Here is an 18611-nt window from a genome sequence, read left to right as displayed (position 1 = left end):
AATTATCAAGAACCTTCGAGTACTTCCTTACTCAGTAAAAAAAATAGTAAAGTCAAAATTAACTTGCATACAACAAATAGCAAGCAATTACGTGTCACGCAGATCTGAATTACAGTTTTCATATTTCCATATATATTATATATATTCATATAAAAGTAATACGTCATATAAATAAAAAGATGACTTACGTGTCAGGAGGTAAATATCAAGTCATTTTTTTTGACAGTCAGCTGGTACTTTGTAATGTTTTTATTTTTATTTATTTTTTATAGATGGTCAAGTTCTCCAAAGCAAACCCTGGGGTATCAGTAGTATTTTTGGATTCTTTGGAGGAATTATTTATGGCATCGCTATGTTGTAAGTTATTATTATTTATTTATTTATCATCAGTAAAAGTCATTACTGCGCTTTAATTATTTTTACCTTGATCTATTTTTTTCCAGCTTCCAAACCCTGGTTAATCCATCAGCGACCAGGTATGGAAACGGATACACCCGAAGTTACCGTCCAGGTTCTGGGTGAGTATTTTTATGATAGAAAAAATTTATTCAAAGACTTGATTAATTATCATTAAAATAAAATAATTAACGTGGGTGTTATCTAGACCACCACGTCCGCCAACGTCGAAAAAAATCCACGGATTGAATTTGAAACCAACTTCAAATGTTCCCGGCGGGTGTACGAGCTGTCAAGGATAAAATAAAAAAAATACCCATTAATTTACATTCCAGGCGATGAGGAGCAGGAGCCAGTGGATGTAAATAAAAATAATTAACAATTACTACAATTATATATAACTTTATTATTAAAAATTAAAATATCAAAATTCATGTTACAAATTTATTGGTTTAAACATATGGTATTTGTATTTACACGAGCTATTGATCATTCAATAATATAATAATTTATGATATCCAGTACACGATCTATGATTATGATTTATTTTATTTTTGTAACAAGACCAGCAGCAATTGTCGTACCAGAAACACGGAGCATAACTCTGCCAAGTTGTTTGAAATCGCGATAGAGTTCCAAGCAAATCGGTCGCTGAGTTGAAATCTCGATGGTAGCACTGGAGTTTTTAGGCAAACAACGGGGTTTCTTTTTAATAACTTGCCCAGTGTTTTTGTGCAGCTGCTCAATAAGTTTGGTAATTGTCGCGGGTTCAACTAATGACTGGGAATGGAGTACCACAGGAAGTCCTTTGGTGATGGGTATAGCGATGGAAAAAATTACAACGTGAGCTTCAAAGCAAGTCGTCACAGGTATGGGTTTGTAAGGGCTACAAATAATATCACCGACTCCTATGTTCTGCTGATCTATTCCTGACAGTATTAGAGAGACATGGTCACCAGCGAAACTATTCGTCAGTGGCATTTCATCAGCAGTTATTCCTAAGACAATTAATTGTTTAGTTGTAGTCTAGGTTTTGAGGCCGATCTCAGACAGTGCCTCCACTTTTTTAAAATATTCAATGACTCAATTGAGATGACGGAATATTTTTAAAAAGAGGGAGCACTGACTGATGCCTTTAATGAAAGTTAAAATTAATCAATTAATTCAACAAACCTTTTACGACTCCATTTTCACTACGAGGTAGAAGCAATACTTTGTCACCAACAGCAACCATTCCAGCTTCGACATGACCCGAGATACAGAATCCCGAGCCAGTGCCTTTGAAAACATCATTGACGGAGAAGCGGAAGGGTTTGGTGATGGGCCGCTCGGGACACTTGAAGCTGTCGATAACTTTCAGCAAAGTGGGACCACTGTACCAACTCGACAGTCCATCAGCTTTCGGCGGAGAGACAAGATTTTCTCCAGACAGTCCGCTGCAAGGAACGAAAGTCGCGGTGTCTCTGAAACCCGCTTGCTTAAGAAAGACGCTCATTTTTTCAGTTATCTCGTCGAATCTCTCCTTAGACCAGTCGACGGTGTCCAGTTTGTTTACCACTACCGCAATCTGCGAAACACCTGTTGTATTTTTAATTAATAACACGGCTGTAGGTTGATAATTGTGATGATTAGAAACAAGTACCTAGTGAACGAAGAAGAAGAGCGTGTTCTCTAGTCTGTCCCCCGCTGTCAAAACCAGTTTCGAATTCTCCTCTAGTGGCGTCGACTACCAGCAAAGCAACATCAGCTTGGGTGGCACCTGTTATCATGTTCGGAATAAAATCTTTGTGTCCTGGAGCATCTAGAAGCGTTACTGACTTTGTTTCTGTTTCAAACTTGGTGTACCCAACGTCCATTGTGATTCCTCTTTCCCTAATGAATTAATAAAATTAATAAATAAATTTATAAAAAGACTAATTAATGATTAATCACTAATTACCTTTCTTCTCCAGTTTCATCAAGAACCCAAGCGTAAGCAAAAGATTGCTTACCAATTTTCTTGCTCTCCTGCTGATACTTATGAATAAGTTTTGAGGAAACCTGCCCTAAATCACAGAGCAATCTTCCCAACAGAGTACTTTTGCCCGCATCAACATGACCCACAACCACGAGGTGCAACTGCTCCTTAGCATCTCCACGTTTGTCTTTATAAATAGCAGCAACATCACGTTTATCTTCACCAGCTTTCAGTTTACCCTCTGGTTCAGGAGTAACTCGACCTGACAAAGGCGACTGGCAACGCGGAGAATACGCTTTTGAGACATTTAGATTCTTGTTTAATCCTTCATCTTTTCTTTTCAGACCCGGTGAATTGTTTGCCGACACATTTGGACTCAATGATCTTGGGTTCTCTTGTCGCGCTGATAAATAATCACTGTCTGTATTACTCTTCAAATCGAATCCTTTTATGACTGTGCGTGTTTTTGCTGGTGTTACTTTTACTGCTGAAGGTGTTACTTGTACTGTAGGTTTTATCTTGATACCTATTGCTCATTAATTACATCACATGTTAATTAATTATTATTATTATTATTATTATTATCATTAATTATTTACACAATTGGCGGGTCATTTTAAATATTAAATATTTTATTTACAAATAATTAGACGATTCCATTATAAATTCCCTCAATAAATTTAAATATTCATAGTACTAGTATAAAATATTATGCTAATTAAAATAATTAATTATGCAAAAAAATAAAACCTGATTACGTAATTAATTTAATTTAAAACAAAATTGTAAAGTTATGAATTACGTTTAAAAAAATAGTTATTTTTGTTTATTTATAATTGTGATAAGAATTATCGTCTTAAATTGGCAAGAATTAAACTATCAGGCGACGGTGATGAAAAATCAAATGGTTTAATTTTATCACAAAACTCGGACTTAGATTTTTTAACATATGGTTTTTTACTTTTCCATTCTCTACATAACATTTTACCAAAAGGTGATGCCGTTTTGTTAAAGTGATGTAACTCTGCGTATTTCAAATGAATTAAAGTTAAATTACATTCAAGTACTTCGATACTGTCGACAACAATCGATGAACAAACCGGTTCGTTTATATTATTATAGAGTTCTTTTAAATTAAAATTATCTTGTGATTTTATGTCAACATCTTGTCCATTAGATAATTTTGTTTTGCTAGAAATAATCGCTGGTGATCCAGGCTGTCTTAGCGCTTTTGTCAAATCAATTTCCCAATTAGATTCTTCATCTTCATCTTTGTCTTTGTCTTCGCAATTATTATCTAGCTGGAGATTCTTAACATCCAGGGAAACCTTGTCGACATCTGAGCTACGCGAAGTGTCCGACTCGTCAGCAGACTTAATTAATTTGACTGGCAAATTAATTGGAGAACTTGCCATCACCTTGTTGGATAATTTTGGAATAACGAAAGAATTTTTACCCGCTTTTTTAAATGGACTAGTTGACTTTAAATGATGCGCCGTCATCTCTGCTAGGGAACTAAATGATTTTTTATCACCGGCTTTATCATCTTTAGCACTCGAACCCGATAGCGAACTAAACTTAGGTTTTTCCGAAGTAGACTTTGATTTATGACTGGCTATTAACTCAGAAAGAGAAGAAAAACCTTGTGGTGATTTCGTCTCAGTTTTTTTCGAACCGAAAATTGTACTCGTGGGTTTTTTAATCAACAAATTTAACTTGGGTTTAAGATTATTGGGTGTCATTGTTAAGGAACCTTACCTTACCGATCAACAAGACAGCACATGAAACAAAAAATTAAATTATCCAGATTAGATAAGAGTTATTTATCATTTTTATTTTTAATAATATATTGCGTGACGAGGGATGAAACAAAACGATTTCAGACCAGGGTGAAGTCGGCTGACATCACCTGCAGATCGAAATCGTTTTTCATCCTGAGTTACACCCTAGATTTTTTATTACCTGCATTGGAACTTAAAGTTTCAGTGTCAGCAGTCAGTTAGAAACAAGTTGATTAGCGTAAGCGTAAATTCTCATTTGCAATTTATAATTAAGCAGAAACTATAAATACTATTTATGATTCACAGTAATTTTTATAAAACTTAATCACAAAGTCAGAACTGTCGTTTACGTAAATAAAACTAATGGTCTGAAATGAAAATTGAACAAATGACAAGTATCAGAGTTTAAATTGCGAATGTCTTCAGTCAGCGGGCAGAAACATTATTCTTCCCAAGGGACGAAACTAGTATATTACACACCTAGGGAGGAAAGTAGGACATTCCAACCCAAGTGTGTAATTGCCTACCCTAGCCAAAGGCAAAACGCGGATTGGGACGTCCTGCCTTCCTCTGAGGTGATTTTTCACCAGATCTCCACCTGAGAGTTTAAATTTTTGCTACTGTTGGCGGGAAAAATGGCGCATGTGCTAATTTTTATAATTTATTTTCTCATAAAAGAAAAGAACGACTTTCTTTTCTCTAAACAGGGCAGGAATTTAAACTTTCGGCGCAGTTATGGTGACAAAAGTTTGTTTCTGCCCGCTGACTGAAGACATTTACAGTTTGAACGTCTGCTAAAATTCATTCGCGGAATTGGACTGAAAGCTTCTTTCGACTGACTGTAGAGACACTGAAACTTTAAGTTTCGATGCTGGTATCATGAAAGCAGTATATCTACCTGATTGTGTCTCTCCGCGATCTTTAGCCTTGACTCCGTCTGTTTAAATGAAAAAAAATCAATTAACACCTTTAATTATTATTACAACTAACAAGATCATGTAACAAAAAATTACCAGTCTGCTTCGGGGGTGTAGATTTAAGAATATCATCAAGTGCCGCCTCAGCATTAAAATTATTCAGAATGATCTTATCAGTAAGTACTGAGTCAGGAATAGTATCACCGATAACGTTTCTCACAACCTCAATACACGACATAAGTTTGGCAGTATCGATTTCTGATAACTCGGACTTTTTTGCCAAAGCTGAAGCATCATCAATTTCTTCATCGTCTTCTTTAATATCTGGTTCATTGATAAAAGAGGCGATGTTTTGCTGTTTGTTGCGGTCGTACAAAAATTGCTCAGCTGTAAAAATAAAATAACAATAATAATAAGCAATCTGATTGAACAAAATGGAGCAACACAATCATCAAATAAATTACCTCCAGGAGAGACGCAGTAGTCATCTTCCACAGAGTGTCCATACACATCATCATAGCCGTCGTATTCTTAAAAATAAGATCAACAATTAGGTCATATGTTAAATATATAAATAAAATATACAGAATTTAAATTCCAGAATTTTCTGTGTAACCTAAAAATTATTAAATTTATTTGAAATAAATAATTATTTTGTGTTTAATTACCATCAGAATATTTCATTGATCGAATATCTCGATGCCGCGACATGATTACGATTATTTGTTGTTATTTTTTTATTTATTATCGATAGTTTTACAACTAAAAACATTCGGACGATTTTTTATTTTAAAATCACTCGTAGTCGAAACGTCGAGAGTCGAATTCCATTAACTCGGACAATTAATCGGAGGATCGGAAACTGAATTCCCTTTTTTCTTTGAAAAGTAGACTACTGCGCATGCGCTCTTACACACATGAGTGATAAATATGTAAATATACACAGACACAAATGAATGTCAGCACCGGGTGGGAGACAGCAGGACTCGAAGTGGAAGTCAAGATTAAGGGGAAGTTCCAAGATAATGGAATCCGACGATGGAATTCTAATGATAATCAGCTGATGTTTCAGATCAGAGACGGCCATCTGTCAGTTGCTCAGGCGCAGTAATGGCTCCCTGGTGCCACCTGGGGTGAGTTTATTGCAGTGTATTCAAAGCTTGATCAAATTCTACGTGAATTAAAAATTACCTTCTAGAAAAAGATGACAGCATAAAAATTTCCTGATTAGAAAGAGACAAATTGTATTTTTCGATCTTATAAAAAAAAAAGTCAAGCTGCTTTTTTTAACGTTGACGTCATGCGTTCTTTTGTATTCACATATTCTGAGCACACTCGTGTTGTCAAACACTAAAGTCACTGATAAAAAAAAAAAAAAACAGTAAGAGTCAGAGTAATTTCTCTGTAAAAATGAGCGGAAAACATTTGAGTACTGGTAAGTAATTCATTTATTTTATTTAAAATATATTTATTTATATAAAAATTATATTTGCGATGGACTTTGTAGGTTCTGTGGCTCCGCCGGTGGTTCCAGGAAAATTACGTCTTTATAGCATGAGATTTTGTCCTTATGCCCAACGAGTACATCTGATTCTTGACACCAAAAAAATTCCGTAAGATTTTATTTTAAATTCAATCGTTTTTAAAAAAATTCAAAATTATTAGATATCGGCTGACTTCAGTATAATTTATAAATTAATGTCGCGACTCATGAAGTCATGAATAATTACAATTACAAATAATTAATTCCGTAGGTATGATGTCGTATACATAAATTTGACAGCTAAACCTGAATGGCTGACAGAAAAAAGTCCTCTTGGGAAAGTGCCGTGCATTGAATTTGAAGACGGCGAAGTTTTATACGAAAGTCTTATCATAGCTGATTATTTAAATGAAGCTCATCCAGACCAAAACCTCTATCCCAGTGACCCAAGAGCTAAGGCCAAGGATAAAATTCTAATTGAACGTTTCAATGGATTGATTTCGTTGATGTACAAAGTAAGTGATCAGTTTGATTTAAAAATTTTATTGTTTATTAATACAATGAATATTTTCAGTTTTATCTGTCGCCGACAGTAGACCGTGACATGTTTGAAGAAGCATTGAAAGTATTGGAATTTTTTGACAGGGAATTGGTTCGTCGGGCAAGTCCGTTCTTTGGTGGAAGTAAACCTGGGATGGTCGACTTTATGATTTGGCCATGGTTTGAAAGGGCTGATATTATTCGTATCATGAGAGGCGAACAATATGTCATTCCACGTGAACGTGTTCCTCGTATTGTCAGTATTTTATTTTATTTATTATCAATACCTAATTAATTATGACACTGAAATTAGCATGAGTGTGAATGCAGCAGACATCAGATAAATTTAAAATTATTAATAAATAGAGTAAATAATTACTAAAATTAAATTTTTTAAAAATCCGCATTTAAAAAATTTTCAAATTAATAAGTGCATTTTTTATAAATGTTTTTTTAATTATTTACTCTGCTTATTTATAACCCTGACAGCCACCCTAACCGTAAGTTAACTACAAGCTACTGCCGTATTCTGAAGGTAATTTGAAGGAGTGTTGGAGAGCAAGCAGTTACCTTTAAGTTGACAGTAAATTGTCAACTTGAATTCAATTTGACTACAAAAGTTACTGTCAGACAATGACGTTAAGTTGATTGAAAGTTTCACTTCGAATTGACGGCAAGTTCTGTCAAAATACATTCAGATGACGGCAGTAGATTTGCATCAACTTGCACGCAAGTATTATCCAGCCGAGGCTTACCAGAATCTTGTTGTTAAGTTAGCCGAAAACGTTTCACTGCAGAACTTTCTGAGCAAAGGTGCGGCTATCAGGGAATTTTAAATTTGTCTGATATCTATTTCATTCACACTCATGTGCAGACATCAGACAGCAGACATCAGGCAAATGTAAAATTATTAATAAATAGATTATATAATTAAAAAAATAACATTTAAAAAAATGTGCATTTAAAAAATTTTAAAATTAATAAGTGCATTTTTCATAAATAGTATTTTTTTAATTAATTACTCTATTGATTTATAATTTTAAATTTGTCTGATGTCTGCTACATTCACACTCGTAAATGGCCGAGGTCTAATAATTTTTAGATTTTTTTAAAAACGACAAATTATTAAAAAACGATACTTTAAAAAATTGCACCTGCAGTTTTTAAAATTTTCTACATGTGCATATTTTTATTTTATAATTTTTTTTTAATTAAATTGTTACAAAAAAATTCGAAAGTTAATTGTCTGTTAACTTCAGGATCATAATTAATTAATCAATGAATTCAATTATTAACAAATTAATTTATTTATTTAGATGGAATGGAAAGCAGCAATGAAAGAAGATCCAGGTGTGAAAGTCAGTTGTCTAGAACCAGAAGTCCACGCAAAATATATGAAAAGTGATCTTGCTGGTACTCCACATTACGATTTGCTGGTTAAATAATTCATTAACAATAACAATAATTTTATAAACTTTTTATATATAATTTGTTAATCCTCATTAATACAAATATTTTTTTATCAACAATAAAATACAAATAAACTGACGATAAATAAATTTTATTATCATAAAATATAAAATAAAAATACAATAATTTATTGGAATCACAATAAAATGAAATGTATATATATATATATATATATATATTTTACTGCCTGTAATAATACTATTAATATAATAATATAATTAATAAGTACATTAATTATTAATTAACAATTATTAACAACTATTATTGAGCAATATTACAACAATCTCAAAAATTTAGACCTTGATTTCAGGTAATCGGGTACGTACACGGAAGACTTTAATAAAATAATAAAATTTATATATATAAATAAAATGAAATACTAAAATATAAAAAAATAAATAATCTAGGGAATTTAAATTATGGATTAACATCACCAACTTTCGAGGTCAGGAATGCTGCCGGATTAAAAATAAGACAGTACAGTCCGTAAATTAAAAAGCACGCAAACACTAATGGAGCAGCGACCATAAATGTACGAGTGTTTTCACGCCGTAATTGTTGCAATAAATTTCTATTTTTGTCCAAAACTTCACGAAGTAGTTCGACTTCACGTTCAAATATCTCTCGGCTCTCTCTTGTCAACAACTTTGACAGGAGTTTTTTTTCAACCAACTCCAGACGTTGGGTTGTTTCTCTCAAAGAATCTTCTAGACGTCCCATCTATAAAATAATTTTAAATAAATAGTCAGTAGACAATAAAAAATTTTTGAATTTTTTTTCGACATCAATTTAAAAAAATAAAAATATGCACCTGTCAAAAATTTAAAAAACCAAGTGCTATTTTTTAAATTAATTTTTTTTTGAATTTATAATTTTGAAAATAATTATTAGACGTCAGATAATTCTAGTATCATTAAATAAAATCAATAATGATTAACTTATATATTTATTATTTATAAAATAATATTTTCTAACCTCAGACATTATTGAATTCTTTGAATGTTTTACTTTTGTTGTTTCCTCCTTTGGCATTTCGTTGAGCATACTTTTGTTTAGAATATTTTTTTGTACCATTTTAAATTTTTAAACCACAGAAGTGTCAAATATTTTATTTTGTTTATTTATTTATATTAATTTATATTTTTTAAGTTTAAATTTTAATAGAACAAGAACTAGAACTAGAACTAGAACTAGAAGTGGAAGCAGAAGCAGAAGTAGAGCAAACAGATGATGGCTGAAAGTGACGATCCCGCCCCAACTATGGTGACTGGACAAACATTTAATATTTTTTTTATAGTACTTTCAACCAACAGGTGGTTGAGAAGTTTATTGTGTACGTTTCCACCTCACTATTGTTTTTTTCTGTCAACATCTCAAACAATATTATTCCTTTTGTTTAAACAAATAAATACCTGTAGAATTTATAAATATAAGAGAAAAAAAAAAAAATGAAAATCAATAATCATTTGCTATCAATAATTTATTTTTATTTGATTTCTGTACATGGCACTTTGTTATTTTAAAATCAATAACAAAAAAATTACATAAACTTTATTTATTTATTAATTTTAACTTTGGTAAAATATTTGATTTAAAAAATGATTATAATATCATAAATATGACGTATATGGTAAATAATTAATATAAAATATATCTTAAAAATAATTTTTTTAGTCAACTTGGAATTTTAAGGCAGTAAAATTTATAAAATATATGAGTGTAAATGTAGCAGACGTCAGATGAATTTAAAATTATAAATAAACTGAGTAAATAATTTAAAAAATAAAATTTTAAAAAATGCACATGTAGAAAATTAAAAAAACTATCAGTGCATTTTTTTAACTTTTATTTTTTAAATTATTTACTCAGTTTATTTATAACTTTAAATTCATTTGACGTCTGCTACATTCACACTCATTAAAATATTTATTTATTTAAATAATCCTGACATTTTTACTCAAAATGAGTCAGTTTATTTTAAATAAATTAATAAATATATGGATTTTATATATTTATTCATAATTCAGTTCTTTTGATGGCTTGATTCGCTGCAATAATTACCGAATTTTCAGTGTCGCTGATGTATCCATTTTCCCCGGTGTAATGAGTCGGGTAAATGATAAGCGGAGCAGCGGACAGAGCAACGAGATCACGTTTTGGAAAATGTCCTTTCCAATTAACTCTCGGGTGCTTGTCAAAAAGAATCGGCAGGAATTCATCTACGGGAACGAGGGAATCCAGCGGTTTTGCGTCCAGTAATTTTCTGGCCCCGGACCCTGACAGAATGTAGCCGAGAGTCCAGTAGGAATATCCGGCGTAAACTAAATAATCGGAGCCGTCAACGTACTCTTCGCCTTGCTCTTGCATTCGTTTCCTTCCCAGGTAAACAAGGTCCCAGTTGATATTCAATCTGTCTAATTCTCTCATGATAAAGTTTACTTTGTTGCGAAAAAAAGGTTCGAAACGAACGTCATCCTCCAGCACCATGATCCTGTTGTAATTATTATCAATGACATCATTCCAGATATTGTAGTGACTAAGAAAGCAGCCGATCTCTCCCATCTTCATGGGTCTTTTGTGGTACGGATCCGCGTACTCCGGCATCATTTTAACTCCAGAGTTTATTAGAACACTTTCATTTAATTGTTTTCCATCAACTGCGTCGACTGTTTCTGCTTCAATGCCCAGTTCATCGAAGCAACGATGCATCCTGGCTCGTCTTTCAGGTCTTCTGCGCAAATTGATCATGTAAATCCGATCCAAACCCAGTTTATCTTTCTTCGGATACTTGATGAACTTCTTCATCGCCTGGGAAAGAGGCAACTCGGCTTGCAGAGACAGGATCTCCAGCTTCAAATTTGTTAGTTGCTGGTAATCTTGCTCCAGTGTATCCTGAGTCTCCAGTGGCACCATGACGAATCCGTAAACTTCATCATTACAAACGTACATAGACGTCGAAGACAAATTAGCAGAGCGAGCAAATGTTATGATGTCATCTTGAGGCCCATCATAATTTTTTAAATTATCTGATTTGTATGTAAGATAATCGCTGTTCTGTCTTCGTAAATCAGTGAGCACTGCGCTGTGAACCATCGGGACCTCATGACAACCCGGGTCTTCCCGATTTAATATCGGAGTATAACGTTCTGTCCGCTTGTAATAATACTCGGAAGTCATTCCCGCCCAAAAATTACTATACATACCATCAGATTTCAACATTGGAGATGCTACGGTTTTATTCTTGGCTACTAGAAGCTCTAGAGTTCGTGGATTTGTCAGAAACACATCAGCATCTAGCATCTAAAAAAAAATAAATGTTGTGATTTAAAAATAAATAGATAATTAAAAATTAAAATACTTACGAAAATATAATCAGCCCAGATTTTACGTCCAAAATCAAATAGTTCTTCACGTAAATTAATAACATGGGTAAAACGGTTTGTTGACCAATCAGCAATACCGTCTTCATCTTCGATTCCCATTGATTTTTCATCCAGCACAACATTTACCAAATGGTAATTTGACATTTGTTCATTTAGCCAGACATTTAATATTTCAATTGAATTGTCTATATTATTGTCACTGCGAATCCTGTGGTAAATTATTTTTAAAATAATTAGACAACTATTAATTTGAATGATACTGAAAGTAGCAGATGTCAGAGTATTTTTTATTTTTATCAGCAAGTTACTTGCAAGTACCTAAGTAAAACAGAGACAACTTTAAGATGTCATTTGAAAGGAGAAGACTTTTTTTGACTCAGTTAAGTATTTTTACATAAATAAGACAAAGATGTTGGTCCCAGGAGTCATAGGAAATTTGTTCTTTTTACGTCCTAAGAAAATCATTTCAATTAAAAATATTTTTTAGATGACTTATTTGTAATTCACTTTTTGTCATCACTTGTGTCAAGTCTTTTAACCAGATATTTTTTTTATGACACAAATTTCTGACTTTTTGTCAACATATTGATAAGTCAAAAAACAGCCTCAAGACTAGTCTATAAAAATTTTTGTTCTTCATTTGAAATGATGTTATATTAATTTGAAATTTTTTTTCTCTTATTTTTGTAAAACAGTGGCCCTTATGGAGCTTAGACTTCAGGGTCAGAAAATAATGATAAATAAATGAATAAAAATCAAATTAAATTTTCAGAACCTCCCAAGTACCCAAGTAACACACAGACAACTTTAAGATGTCTTTTAAAAGGATGAGACAAATTTTTGTTTGTCTCTGTCACCTTTTTTGGTATAAATAAGACATGCAAATGTTGGTTCCGGAGACAGAAAATTTGTGTTGTTGTTCCTGTCAGTTATTTGTAATTTACTTTTTGTCATAACTTGTGTCAAGTCTCTTAACCAGATATTTTTTTTGATGACACAAATTTGTCAATATATTGATGTCTTATTGATAAGTCAAAAAACAGCCTCCAAACTGATCTATAAAAATGTTTGTTTTTTATTTGAAATTTCTTGTCTTATTTTTGTAAAATAATGACCCTTATGGAGCTTAGGCTTCAGGGCCAGAAAATAATGATAAATAAATGAATAAAAATTAAATTAAATTTTTAGAACATCCCAAGTAGAACACTTGGCTCTGTGACATCTATAAAATAGAAGTTTTGAGGCTGTTTTTTGACATATCGATAAGGCATCAAAATGTTGACAATCAGAAATTTGTGCCACCGAAAAAATTTCTGATTAAAAACTTGACTCGAGTTACGACAAAGAGTAAATTACAAATAACTGTCAAATAAGTCATCTAAAGGATTTCTTAATTGAAATGACTTTTCTAAGACGGGAAAAAGAACACAAATTTTCCATGACTCCTAGGACTAACATCTGTACATCTCATTTATTTAAGAAAACTTGGCTTTGAGACAAATTAAAATTTGTTTTGTCCTTTTAAAAAACATCTCTACGACATCTTAAAGTTGTCTCTGTGCTCCTTGGGATGCAGAAAAATTTTAAGTTTTTAATTTGCAATTCAAAAGTTTTTTTCTACAAGTATTTTATCTCCTTATTTAAAATAAATAAATTTTTTGTCTACTAGTTTCAGTATCATTAATTTAAGTGATGATAGACAGAGGTTAGACTTACCACAGACTTATTCGATCTTTAGGATACTCAAGATTCTCAAGAAGAGTTAAAAAAAAAGGTAATGTATGAGCTTTGTTCCTCACAAGTATTCCAATTAAAACAGTCGGTTTTTTGATGACCTCATTACTAATTAAACCAAAAAAATAAAACATCAACAGAAAGTTTGATTTATAAATTTTCATCTTGCCGCTGAATTATTTTCAATTGAAAAAATACACAGTCTTCTACGGAGCCATTGACCGAACGTATACATTAAAATATATTTTATTTAAATAAATTATTTAATTGGTGATAGAAGGGATAAAATTGATAAGCCCGTTCAGAACTGACTTGTTTATCGTTTGTGCTACGGAAGATGCAGGAACAATTTTATCTCGCTCCATCTGTCCTTTTTTCTCACACATGTTTTTCTTTCTCGCTCATCGTGGGTTTTATAGTTACTGAGCCTGTCTAAAAATAATTTACTTTTTTCCTAAGGATTTAAACTCACTAGTAAATATTTTTTAATAAAAAATACTGTTTTTATGTATGAAAATGTACAAAATTTGTTTTGTTTTTTTTTTTTTTTTTTTTTTTACAATAACTACTGTCAGGTGATTAATAATTAAAATTAATCATTTGAATTTTCTGCAGGTTCCTTTGGAGTTTCTTGGGTTTTTTGTTTTTTCTTTTGTTGATAACTTAAACTTGTACGGTCGAATTCTAAATTCATTATTCCTAAATCACCACTGTATCGATTTTTTGCAATCTATAACAAATAAATAATTGTTATTATTAATTAGTAATTAAATTTTGAAAATTTAATTATAAATTAAGGCGATGGTCTATAAATGGTACCACGTATTTTTAATAACCAACTATCCAACTACATAAATTCCACCATAAAATTTGTTACTGCGGGTCGCGAATATTTTTTGTGTTACAAATTTTTGAATTTAAAAATTTAATCATGGGCTCAATTAATTATGGACGAGTGTCTAATGAATTTTATTAATAATTACTTGTAAATATTTTTTCCCTCTAACACTTGTTAATCTTTTATCTTGAATGATAAGAATGTTATCAGCTTCTTGACTAGCTTTGGCACCACCGAAAATCGAGGCGGTTGTGAGTTCTTCCTCAACGCGTTCTTTTCTCGGATGAATAACTAGAGTGACGTGACAGTTGCTTTTAGTAGCGAAGGATCTAAACTGTGAGACAATCATATCCTGTCTCCAATATCTGTCGAGGTGTTTTGATTGCTCAGACATGCCCATCATGAACTGCACATTGTCAATTATAACATGAGCAATATCATGGACGTAGGTAGCATGTTCGACGGCCTCCATAACAACGTCTATACCCTGCTGGCCATGAAAGGTCATAAAGTAAATAGGAAGTTTTTCAAATATGTCTGCGTAGGAATCAAAATTCTGTAGATTTTCATCCAATGGAACTCCGGCCAGTTGCTGGAGCATCGTCCTCGCAAGTCTTGCATTGCGGATTTCAAAACTACCCCACAGAGTATTTACACCTTGCATCGCTAGGTCTAGGGAATATTCGCTCATGAATGTTGTCTTTCCGCAGCCTGGAGTAAAAAATAATTAATTGAAAGCTTGAAAAAGAGCTAACGTTAAAATTTAATTAACTGATATTTTAAAGAAAATATGTACCAGTTGGTCCAGTAAGTACAGTAAATTCTCCACGACGATGTCCTTTCAATATTCTATTTAATGCTGGATACCTCGTCCACTTTACTCCTTGGACTTTATCTATATTTTGCAAATCACTCAGCACGTCTTCTCGCAGTGTATTAAAAGTCGTGATACTTTTGTGCCATATTGGTTGTGCTCCAGAAATGATATTCTTCAAATTATGCCCCCTTTTAGCAGCAACTGTAGGTCTCGGTTGCTGATTAGTTGGTCTCACAAAGAAGCAGCGTTTTTCATTTAATTTTTTCGAATAATGTCTCGCTGAATCCCAGCTCGCTGAGTCATTATCGAACCAAAGAATCAATTTTCTGTAGGATTCTAGTAGAGGTAGGATTTGTAACGGCATATTTTTAAGACCATAAGGCAAACAAATAACATTGCCAGCCTTTTCTGATATTAATGCCAATAAATCTTCAATGCTCGGAACTATCACAGCAGTACTTTCATTTTTTATTTTCTTTTCTTTGTAAATTATTAACCCGTGGGCATTTGAACTGGGAGTCGTTTTTTCTGCGAGCACCGGACTTGCAGAGAGACTTTTAAAACCTGATACCCGGTTACCAAGTCCTACTAATGGGAAATAAAGTGTTGAAGATGTTTTGTCATAGTGACAGTCTAATTGGTTCATTTGCCCTTGCGTTACAGGCTGTAATCATATTCAAATTATTTTAAAGCTATTATTTTTATTAAATTGCTGACTTTATTCACTTACTGGTAATTCATAATTACTGATGATATTATTGTACTCTTTTTCAGAAATATTTGAAATACTTTGGCAATTATTTTTAACTGTCTCCCATTCTTCTGTGAAATCATTTTCGATAGGAAGATTATTTTTTAGTTTTTCCAAATCGTCTGATTTTTTTGAGTCTAAAAATTGTGTCAAATTATCCCAGGTACCAGTACAGCGACAATTTTGGCACATAAAATATCCTGTAAAAAAAAATAATTAATTTAATGATTTTGAAGTTACAAGACAATTAAGAATTTTTGAATTTTTTTCTTAAACAAATCTACAAAAAAAAGCTACAGGTGTAATTTTTATAAATTATTTTTTTTTATAATTTGAATTCCTAAAATTCAAAAATTATTAGACGTCGGCTAACTAGTATCATTTAAATTTAATAATTAATTTAAATTTAAATTATTTACCTGTCGCTTTATTTACAAATACTTTAAATTCACTAGACTTTTGTGGTTTACAAATCGGACAATTGATAGCAATACAGGCATGACTTTCTTGGATTGCTATATTTTTTAATCTCAACACTTTGCGTATTTGTCCTACTGATGTTGCCGGTATTTCGTCACCAATATCATTATGGAATTTTCTAGTTTTAATCCAATTAAACTTAAATCTCTTTCCATTGATTACAAATAATTGCAATTGGATTTTAAATATCATCATAAATAATATTTTGACAGTACCTCTAATTTATAATTTAAATTTATTACAAAATTATAATAATCACCGATCATTGTTTGGTTATAAATTTGAATTTATAAATTCTTAAACGCGTTCTATTATTTAGTTTTTATTTTGAATTTTGTGTTCATAACATCATTTATTATGGAGTAAATAATAGAGTAAGTATTAATTTTTTATTCAAATAGTATAAAAAGACAAATAAATTTTAAAAAATGTAAACAAGAAAAATAATTTTATCAAAACCCACGTGCGAAACTTGACCATGAATGTTTTTTATTTCAGTCTCTCTTTAAAAAACTCCAATAGTTTCTCTTTCTTTTCATATATATATATATACATACATATATGTTATATAGCTTAGTAGTAGTATGATAAGAAAAGCGCGGGAAATTTGAAAATGAATTGATAATTTATGATACTGACGTTAGCCGGCGTCAAATAATTTCTGAATTTTTTTCAAAAAAATTTTAATTGCGCCAATAGATTTTTTAATTTTCTACTTGTGTATATTTTCAGTTTTTTGATTTTTTGAAATTGATTTGTTAAAAAAAAATCAAAAAATTATTAGACGTCCGCTAACTTGAGGACCATAAAATTTTTAATATAATAAAATAATAAATTTAATTAATGAATGGATGATAATAATCAATTATATAAATAGTTATAGATATAATTATACCCGCAACAGATAAATAAATGGATGCAGTATGATACTCATATATATAACAAATAATAAATCCAATAAGTAAGCAGATTAACAATGAAAAAGTGGCTATAAAAATATTTCTACAATTTTTTGTTGCGGGCATCTCCAAATTTTGACGTTCTCTGATGCGATTTATCGTGTTGTTAAAATCAATGTGTCTTCTGCGATTTATTTCGTCCAGTGAAGTAGGACGTTCTTGTCTAGGATTTAATGCGTTGTTTAAATGAACCATTCTTCGTCTGAGATTGAATTCGTTGTTTAAATTTCGTCGATTTCTACCTACGTGTAAATCTTCAATGTTTTCATTGTTCATTTCTAATAATGGTACATTTTCTTGAGCCGATTCCAAACGAGTGGTTTTAAAACACATTCTTTGTAATTATTTTTTATTTTCTGTTAACAATATCAATTAATAATTCAAGTTGCGGGGGTTGAAAGATTTCTTCGTTATCTTAATCAGACGATTTACGATTTTTCTTTTATTGATCTGCTCAATCAGTTTCAATTAAACTAAATTATTTGAAAATGTTCAGGCTTTCTAATAAAAAGTATAATCTTTTTAAAAAATTTAATCGTTCAATTTTGTAATTAATCATAATGAAAAGCGCGCGCATAGGTGAAAGATTTGAATATCAATTATTAATAATTTCAAAAATAATATCAATATTCAAATATTATATTCAATTAAATGATCAATTCACAACGTACCAAACAATCACGCTGATACTCAAACCTATTAAGCCGCCGGGAATCAATATCGTATTGGCTGCATATACATACTCATTAAAATAACAAATAAGAAGACTAAGAATTAAACAAATTAGAATTATGATAACAAACAACGTATTTAAAATATTCAACTTTGATTTGGTAAGTTTATTTCGTGAATTAGTCGTTGGTTGGGCATTCATTCGATTATTATCTAAATTCGTATCATAATTATCATCATCATTTCTATGTGGATTGAGTATTCTATCATATCTAGAAGAAAATGTCGACATAGGTATTCTTTCTGGTAATCCTCTGAAGCTGTTTCGTGTCAAACACATTATTTATTTATAAATTACTCTTGTTAGTTTCAATTAATAGTAAAATACTTTTCAGTATTTAAATTTTGAATTTAAATTCGAATGATTTTTGTT

General features: G+C 31.4%; 6 protein-coding genes across 7 annotated transcripts; 2 read left to right on the top strand and 4 right to left on the bottom strand.

Annotated features, from left to right (window-relative positions):
- Nucleotides 1-28: 28 nt before the first annotated feature.
- LOC130672692 (selenoprotein K-like) lies at nt 29-925 on the top strand. The gene is made up of 4 exons (XM_057477374.1): nt 29-198; nt 273-357; nt 444-518; nt 605-925. Exons 1-4 carry the CDS (start codon nt 180-182, stop codon nt 696-698), a joined length of 273 nt encoding a protein of 90 aa, XP_057333357.1. The 5' UTR covers nt 29-179; the 3' UTR covers nt 699-925.
- On the bottom strand, nt 783-5926 carry LOC130672682 (protein HBS1). 2 transcript variants are annotated; one of them, XM_057477359.1, is made up of 8 exons: nt 5720-5926; nt 5516-5581; nt 5148-5438; nt 5033-5071; nt 2336-2885; nt 2039-2268; nt 1570-1974; nt 783-1394 (listed from the first exon to the last, which is right to left on the bottom strand). In XM_057477359.1, the coding sequence occupies exons 1-8, from the start codon at nt 5760-5762 to the stop codon at nt 940-942; spliced, it is 2079 nt and encodes a 692-aa protein (XP_057333342.1). In that variant the 5' UTR covers nt 5763-5926; the 3' UTR covers nt 783-939. The 2 variants fall into 2 exon arrangements, with proteins under 2 accessions (XP_057333342.1, XP_057333343.1); XM_057477360.1 differs by having other exon boundaries at nt 2336-2879.
- A 245-nt stretch (nt 5927-6171) lies between these two features.
- Nucleotides 6172-8622, top strand: LOC130672690 (pyrimidodiazepine synthase-like). The gene is made up of 5 exons (XM_057477372.1): nt 6172-6486; nt 6559-6664; nt 6806-7049; nt 7109-7330; nt 8391-8622. Exons 1-5 carry the CDS (start codon nt 6462-6464, stop codon nt 8517-8519), a joined length of 726 nt encoding a protein of 241 aa, XP_057333355.1. The 5' UTR covers nt 6172-6461; the 3' UTR covers nt 8520-8622.
- Nucleotides 8623-8734: 112 nt separating this feature from the next.
- LOC130672691 (uncharacterized) lies at nt 8735-9836 on the bottom strand. The gene is made up of 2 exons (XM_057477373.1): nt 9520-9836; nt 8735-9264 (listed from the first exon to the last, which is right to left on the bottom strand). The coding sequence occupies exons 1-2, from the start codon at nt 9616-9618 to the stop codon at nt 8962-8964; spliced, it is 402 nt and encodes a 133-aa protein (XP_057333356.1). The 5' UTR covers nt 9619-9836; the 3' UTR covers nt 8735-8961.
- Nucleotides 9837-10367: 531 nt separating this feature from the next.
- Nucleotides 10368-14037, bottom strand: LOC130673741 (glycosyltransferase 25 family member). The gene is made up of 3 exons (XM_057478909.1): nt 13644-14037; nt 11907-12135; nt 10368-11844 (listed from the first exon to the last, which is right to left on the bottom strand). The coding sequence occupies exons 1-3, from the start codon at nt 13823-13825 to the stop codon at nt 10561-10563; spliced, it is 1695 nt and encodes a 564-aa protein (XP_057334892.1). The 5' UTR covers nt 13826-14037; the 3' UTR covers nt 10368-10560.
- Nucleotides 14038-14191: 154 nt separating this feature from the next.
- Nucleotides 14192-17013, bottom strand: LOC130673739 (mitochondrial DNA helicase). The gene is made up of 5 exons (XM_057478907.1): nt 16487-17013; nt 16047-16267; nt 15296-15980; nt 14645-15210; nt 14192-14391 (listed from the first exon to the last, which is right to left on the bottom strand). The coding sequence occupies exons 1-5, from the start codon at nt 16740-16742 to the stop codon at nt 14254-14256; spliced, it is 1866 nt and encodes a 621-aa protein (XP_057334890.1). The 5' UTR covers nt 16743-17013; the 3' UTR covers nt 14192-14253.
- Nucleotides 17014-18611: the final 1598 nt, after the last annotated feature.

Source organism: Microplitis mediator, chromosome 8 (assembly GCF_029852145.1).
Source record: "Microplitis mediator isolate UGA2020A chromosome 8, iyMicMedi2.1, whole genome shotgun sequence".
NCBI classification, from domain to species: Eukaryota; Metazoa; Arthropoda; class Insecta; order Hymenoptera; family Braconidae; genus Microplitis; species Microplitis mediator.
Note: the sequence above shows the minus strand (reverse complement) of the source record. Positions and strands in the feature narration are given on the sequence as shown.

Coding starts and splice junctions, on each gene's coding strand:
- LOC130672691 (XM_057477373.1), bottom strand. CDS start 9,618: ATGGTACAAAAAAATATTCTAAACAAAAGTATGCTCAACGAAATGCCA. Junction 9,265..9,519: donor AGAATTCAATAATGTCTGAG/GTTAGAAAATAT, acceptor ATTATTTTATAG/ATGGGACGTCTAGAAGATTC.
- LOC130672692 (XM_057477374.1), top strand. Junction 358..443: donor ATTTATGGCATCGCTATGTT/GTAAGTTATTAT, acceptor ATTTTTTTCCAG/CTTCCAAACCCTGGTTAATC. Junction 519..604: donor AGTTACCGTCCAGGTTCTGG/GTGAGTATTTTT, acceptor GGTGTTATCTAG/ACCACCACGTCCGCCAACGT.
- LOC130673741 (XM_057478909.1), bottom strand. CDS start 13,825: ATGAAAATTTATAAATCAAACTTTCTGTTGATGTTTTATTTTTTTGGT. Junction 12,136..13,643: donor AAAGATCGAATAAGTCTGTG/GTAAGTCTAACC, acceptor AATTTACCACAG/GATTCGCAGTGACAATAATA. Junction 11,845..11,906: donor TCTGGGCTGATTATATTTTC/GTAAGTATTTTA, acceptor ATTTTTTTTTAG/ATGCTAGATGCTGATGTGTT.
- LOC130672690 (XM_057477372.1), top strand. CDS start 6,462: ATGAGCGGAAAACATTTGAGTACTG. Junction 6,487..6,558: donor CGGAAAACATTTGAGTACTG/GTAAGTAATTCA, acceptor TGGACTTTGTAG/GTTCTGTGGCTCCGCCGGTG. Junction 7,331..8,390: donor GTGAACGTGTTCCTCGTATT/GTCAGTATTTTA, acceptor TTATTTATTTAG/ATGGAATGGAAAGCAGCAAT.
- LOC130672682 (XM_057477359.1), bottom strand. CDS start 5,762: ATGTCGCGGCATCGAGATATTCGATCAATGAAATATTCTGATG. Junction 5,072..5,147: donor TACACCCCCGAAGCAGACTG/GTAATTTTTTGT, acceptor TCATTTAAACAG/ACGGAGTCAAGGCTAAAGAT. Junction 1,395..1,569: donor TGAAAATGGAGTCGTAAAAG/GTTTGTTGAATT, acceptor TAATTGTCTTAG/GAATAACTGCTGATGAAATG.
- LOC130673739 (XM_057478907.1), bottom strand. CDS start 16,742: ATGATGATATTTAAAATCCAATTGCAATTATTTGTAATCAATGGAAAG. Junction 16,268..16,486: donor ATTTGTAAATAAAGCGACAG/GTAAATAATTTA, acceptor TTTTTTTTACAG/GATATTTTATGTGCCAAAAT. Junction 15,981..16,046: donor TCAGTAATTATGAATTACCA/GTAAGTGAATAA, acceptor ATATGATTACAG/CCTGTAACGCAAGGGCAAAT.